This window comes from Mobula hypostoma, chromosome 9 (assembly GCF_963921235.1).
Source record: "Mobula hypostoma chromosome 9, sMobHyp1.1, whole genome shotgun sequence".
Taxonomy (NCBI): Eukaryota; Metazoa; Chordata; class Chondrichthyes; order Myliobatiformes; family Myliobatidae; genus Mobula; species Mobula hypostoma.
This window is the reverse complement of record NC_086105.1, coordinates 102,600,051-102,606,326: the sequence shown is the minus strand read 5'-3', so window position 1 is coordinate 102,606,326 and position 6,276 is coordinate 102,600,051. Positions and strand designations below refer to the sequence as shown.

The 6,276-nt window shown below is 39.7% G+C and overlaps 1 protein-coding gene across 1 annotated transcript; it reads right to left on the bottom strand.

The window, feature by feature from the left end:
* Nucleotides 1–461: 461 nt before the first annotated feature.
* LOC134351904 (hemoglobin subunit alpha-like) lies at nt 462–1,672 on the bottom strand. The gene is made up of 3 exons (XM_063058798.1): nt 1,515–1,672; nt 1,061–1,268; nt 462–802 (listed from the first exon to the last, which is right to left on the bottom strand). Exons 1-3 carry the CDS (start codon nt 1,607–1,609, stop codon nt 677–679), a joined length of 429 nt encoding a protein of 142 aa, XP_062914868.1. The 5' UTR covers nt 1,610–1,672; the 3' UTR covers nt 462–676.
* Between the last annotated feature and the right edge of the window lie 4,604 nt (nt 1,673–6,276).

Here is a 6,276-nt window from a genome sequence, read left to right as displayed (position 1 = left end):
GTGCATATGGGCCAAACACACTCAAAACGGGACTGGGTCAGGCGTTGGTTGGCATGGAAGAGTTGGGCTGAATGGCCTGTTTCCATGTTGTACACCTCTACAACTCTATTTATCTATATTTTATGTGTAAAGCTTGCTTTGAGTAGTGAGTCATGATATGTAGTTAAATGTATAAAAGCCATTAGGAGAGATATTCTCCCATTTCAGATATTTTGCTTTTCAGAATCTCTGTTGTGAGCTTGATTCATTTACAATGGGAAAAAAAAGTAACTGCCAAGCAAACAGATATTTGTTGGTTCAATGCCTGCATGTCCAAGTTCTTTCTCCTCTTTGTTGTTATCTAGTGATAGAAGTAAACAGACCCAGCAGTATTGTTTGTGTTCTTGCTAATGACATATCTGACAGGTATTTTTCTGAAATTAAGTATATTTAATAAATCAGCCACTGCAAATGATAAAGCATTGATTGAATTTAAAGTTTATTTAGCTCAGTTTACCAATTATGACAATTAATCAATACCAAAATGTGGAATTAGTTAAAGAACAGGAGCAAAAGCAAACACAATATGTGTGTTTACAGGACTAATGATTTATTAGCAGATAGCTTGAGAAAACATGCAGGAGGAGATTTAAGTGATGATCTTGCAGTCATTCACCATGGTTTGTTGATTGTGTCTTTAACGGTACTTGGAGCTCAATTCATGTGCAACCAACTCAAGGAATTTGTCGACAGCACAGTGGGTTGCAGGGGTGAACCCAGGCAAGTGAATGGCCAGGGTGACTATGATACAATCAGCAAACAGCTGGAAAAGTGAAAAATAAACAACATAAGGTAGTGTTAATATTCTCAATGGTTGATTTTACCCATTAAACAAATGCTGTTTGTTTGTACTTTGACTGCTTTCAGGAAATAACATTCCCAGCTAAACTGAACAAGATTACACTTCTAGATCCTCGAAACTTCAACTAAATAAAGTTGAAAATTCAGAGTTGCAGATCTAATCACAATGTCATAGTTTGTGTAACAACAATGAGGAAGATTCTGTAAAATTGTTACATACATGAAAGTTATGAGGATCCACAAGAAGTTCTTCACCATGTTTCTTGGCCAGATGTTCCAGGTGACTACTCAGGTTGTCCACGCTGTGGGCTGCATCCGCCAAAGCTCCCATTACCACGCCACCATGCTTTTTGACAGATGGGTCAGAGGCTTTGTAGGTATTGAATTTCTTGAAATATGTCTTAGTTTGAGGATGGAGCTCAAACAGCCTTCAGAAACATGGAAAATGAAGGCAGAAATTATTTGCAGACAATATACACATCTCACCTAGAATTAAATTCCCTTTTTTCAGACTAACAATTAAACTATTTTGGAAAAACTTCAATTCAATGCAGAGAATGTCTTTATACACTCATTAATTGTATCACTGTTCAAAGGAAAAGCAAGGAAAATTTTAATAATTAGAAATAATAACTGAAACTGCGATAATTATTGTGTGAATCTAAGAAAATTACCTGGCTAAAGCATCCGCACCCCAAGCTTCAGCATTTGCCTTGATGTGGTTGCCCAGTTCCTCTATAACCTGTTTGTTGTGGCTGGAGAGCACCATTGTTGCTGGAGTTTTCACTTCTTCAGATCTTTCGGTAACCAGGAGATGCCTCTGGCTTAATGTGTCCGTATTTATTGTAATTCACACTGAGCCACACCCTCTCCACCCCACTTTTCCCATTGGTTGTGGGTCCTAATTCACAGTCTACGTAATTCAATGATAAAAGGCAATAGTGAATAGAGAACCAGTCATCTGTTTCACAAACAGCTGTTAGCAAAGATATCCTATTCCAGAAGAGCTAACTCCACCCAGACTACATTCCCCTTGTAAAGTTCACTTTATTGTTATATAAATTATTAGTAAATGTACATTGATATATTTTGATCAATGTTTCTCCATTTGCTGCAGATATATGTGCATTGAGTTAACAGCCTCTTATACAGTAGTTACTATCTTATACCACCACCTTGCCTGGCAATGCACTCCAGGCATCTACCAGTCTTTGAAAAACAACTTGTCTCACACATCTGTTTTAAATCTTCCCCCTCTCATTTTAAATACATGACCCATAATACTTAAACAATGACTTTTACATAACGCTTCTAATACATTCCAAATCTATTCAGGGGACAAGATATCAGGGCAAGTGACAAAAGCGGATTAAATTTTTCATTTTTGTTTTCAGAGATTATAAATAGTGGTTTAGATAAAACATTTGAGTCTTGTTCAGGTAAAAGTAGAAACACCAGGTAGACACAACAGGGTTCAGGATTCGATAGATTATTGTGGAATTTGAAAACAGTAAATTTAAGACCTCGTCATGTTGGACCAGAAAATGACATAAACGATGTTATTTAGTGTACATCAAAGGATTTGGTTGAGCTCAAATTGATGGAGCGTGTAAGATCTGAGGATGGCCAGGGCAACACTGGAATGTAAGAGGAGTTGCAGAGACATTTGAGCTGTGCCAGTGATACTTGGATTAGACTGGAACATTTAGGGAAGGAAACTCAATTGAGGATTAATTTTACAGCAATCTGAATCATGATTGCATGAAGGGGCCCAATAGTACTCCAAATATTCCATATGCAGTCTAACTAATGCGCTATGAAGCCTAAGCAGTACATATTTACTTCTACATTCTCATCCTCTCAAAGTGAATGTTAACATTGCATTTGCCTTCTTTGCTACTGACACAAGCTGCAAGTTAACCTTGATGGAATCCTGAATTAGGACACCCAATTCACGTTAAACCTCTGGTTTCAGAATTTTCTCCTCATTTAGAAAGTAGTTTACACCTTTATTCTTCCTACCTATGTGTATAAACCCACATTTCCCTATACCATATTTCATCTGCCTCCTCTCCCAACCTGTCTAGGTCATTCTGCAGACTCCCTGCTTCTGCTATATTGACTGTTCCTCCACCTATCAAACTTAACTACAATATCGCCATTTCCTACATCCAGATCATTATTGTATAAATTGAAAAGCTGCAATTCCAACACTGAAACATTTCAAATTCCACAGGTCACCAGCAACCATCCTAAAAAGTTTCCCTTTAGCCCCACTATGACTTCTGGCAGTCAGTCATTCCTCTATCTATGCTAGAGCTTTATCTCTTATCTGATGTAGCAGCCTTGTGTGTTGGACCTTGTCAATAGCTTTCTGTCAAATCAAGCAGGTGATATCCACTCAGTCTCATGTTTCTGTAATAGATACAATATCACAATCCCACATGCCAAAGATACTCTGAGATCACCAGCCTGTCAGGCTTCTTGCAGTTTAGGTGATCTGACCTTCCTCACTCCTTGTCCTGACTTTGCCGGCTGGAGTTTTCCACTTTAAGCTTTATATTTACTCCAGTTTTCTCATTGATTACATAACCACTTTGGGATCTATATCCTGCTCAGCTTGTTCAAACCCATCCAAGTAACTATCAATTATCCCCATCAGGATATTGGAAGCCTTATTGCACAAGTGTCCTCGACCCCAGAAGGTTCCAATGGTCCAAGGTATTCCAGCAGTTCATCAGCCACCCATTCATTTGCCCTATCCTTCTATTCCTACTCTCACTAGGACATGGCACACAGACTTACCCAGAGATTATACACTATTTTTTAAAACTTCTGCCTATGTCTTTGCAGGACCTCATCTTTGTGTCTCATCTCCAGCTCCAATCACTATGTAGTCAGTCAGGAGCTGCAACTGAACACACCTCCCACAGGTATAATCACCATGCAAGTTTCCCTAACCTGCCATATTCCACTGGAGGAACACACAGACATCCTGACTGCCATCTCTAAACAAAGCCTCAAACTTACAGCTTAAGCACACCTCATCACAACCACCATCAAAATAGTCATTCCACAACAGCTTAGCTCACTAGGCCAACTGGGAATAAAATTGGGTGACCACCAGAGGAGGCTGTGATGGATCCTCATCCTCATTCTTCATCTGAAGTTGCTGGTTTTGAGACCATAGCCAAGTTCATTTTTTTTAAAAAGCATACTTAGTTTTGCAACTGGCCATCCCACCACTGCCACCATACATCACAAAAAACTGTGGGTCAATTGTTTAAGAGAAATAGCAAGATGGCTTGAGTCACAAAAATAGATTGCAGTGCTTTTATTTACCTCAAAACAAGAAAAAAAACTGGAAAAAATACTATACATATTAGTGCATTTTCAGTTCTGACACAGGTTCACAAGGATTACAGAGACTTTTACCCCTGCTTAAGAAATCATACAGAACAGGCAAATCCCACCCCCAAAACATCTCCACTGGTAAATTCTCCACCACCCCCACTGTCATCAGATACTTTTGTCCATCTACCTCCATTGTAAGTTCTACCTGTGGCTCCAGTTTACAGTCACCATGTACACATAAAATCTCTGTTCACTGGCTGTAGGCAATAACACAGGGCACAAAGTCTGTCTGTCTGTATCTTGTTTTACGGCCGTTGGCATCCAGCTTAATGGTGCATTACCGCCATCCTCTGTTCCAGAATGTGCACTAGACATACATTCTAAATCCTTTCACCCAATCTCACACACACACACACACACAAACCTACACTTCACCCTCCCATCTTTGACCATCCTAGTATCCTATTCCTGTTTATTCGTCATATTCTATAAAAAACCCCTGTACCCCTTAAAAACGCTAAAAATACCCGGACTTGTGCTCTCTCACCCATGCCCAGCAACCCTTTTAATGTGAATTCCTGCATCCCCAACTCCCTTAATTTATTTCTCATCATCTCTCTCTGTATCCCATACTTCCTGCAACTCAGAACTACATGTTCTACTGACTCCTCTTCCTGACATTCCTCACACAATCCTGTCTGGTGTTTCCCTATCATTTTCAATGTTTTGTTTAATGCACAATGCCCCAGCCTTAACCTAGTCCACACAATTTCCTCTCTTCTGTTTCCATTACCTACCCTAGTAACTGCAACACTCTTTTGTATTTGATATAAATGCCTCCCTTTCCCCTCCCTGTCCCATCTTTCTTGCCACATTCAGTTGACTTTTTCCCAGATTGCACACTTAACCTCTGCTTTACTGATACTAATGTGCATTTCCACATTTTCTTTCTTTAACGCCCTCTTTGCCAACTCATCCACCCTCTCATTCCCCTTCACCCCTACATGTGCTGGAACCCATAGAAATTTTACCTGACCTCCCTGATTTGCAATTCTTGTAACTAACTGAAGGACTTCATAAAGTACATCTTGCCGACTGTTTGTGTGAAAAGACCTTAAACTTGCTAGAACTGAGGATGAATCTGAACATATCAATGCTTTGGCTTGTCTGGCTTTCTGCACCCATTGCAACGCAACCAACACTGCCAGCATCTCCACTGTAAACACCCCTAACTTATTAGATGTTCTTCTGCTGATTCCAATTTCTTTTGCTGGTATTACCACCCCAAACCCTGTCACTCCTGTTTCAGGTTCCTTCGCACCATCCATATAAATGTGAGTATAATCACTATACTTTTCCATCACATGACAGTTAAATGCATTTACCAAGTCTGATTTATATCTTTCTTTCCTTTTTACCTCTAACAAATGCCAGTCTATGTCAGGCCATACAAGCTTCCATGGAGCTACAACCGGATAAACTACTGAAGGACTTATCCTCAGATCAAATACTCCACATTCTTTCGCGATATCATTCCCTACGCGCCTAAAGGTATCCCTCTGAAACCTCTCATTTTCTCAGCACTCCTGCAACACTCCTTTAGTAGGGTGAGAATCATTGTGCCCCTGCAAGTTAGCCCAGTAGTTTGCCATCAGTTGCATCCTTCTTAGTTCCAAAGGCATTATTCCCATTTCTACCTGTAGGGCTGACACTGGTGACGTTTTAAAAGCCCCACTGCACACTCTCAAGGCCTGAGCCTGAATCACATCCAGTTTCCTTATAAGAGACCTAGCTGCTGATCCATATACTATATTTCCATAATCCAATACAGATCTTACTAAAGCCACATACATTCTCTTCAAAGCTGAACAACTTGCTCCCCATTCCCTACCAGTCAAACATCTCATCACATTTATTACTTTTTTTACATTTCTCCTCAACTTTCCTGATATGGTCTGCCCATGTTAATCGTGAATCAAATATAACTCCCAGAAATTTAAATGATGCAACCCTTTCTAATTCAACCCCATACATTCTTAACTTCTTCCCTACCTCAACTCTTTTCCTGGTAAAAAATACAGT

Coding starts and splice junctions, on each gene's coding strand:
- LOC134351904 (XM_063058798.1), bottom strand. CDS start 1,609: ATGGTGCTCTCCAGCCACAACAAACAGGTTATAGAGGAACTGGGCAAC. Junction 1,269..1,514: donor GGTGCGGATGCTTTAGCCAG/GTAATTTTCTTA, acceptor ATGTTTCTGAAG/GCTGTTTGAGCTCCATCCTC. Junction 803..1,060: donor TGGATCCTCATAACTTTCAT/GTATGTAACAAT, acceptor TCACTTTTCCAG/CTGTTTGCTGATTGTATCAT.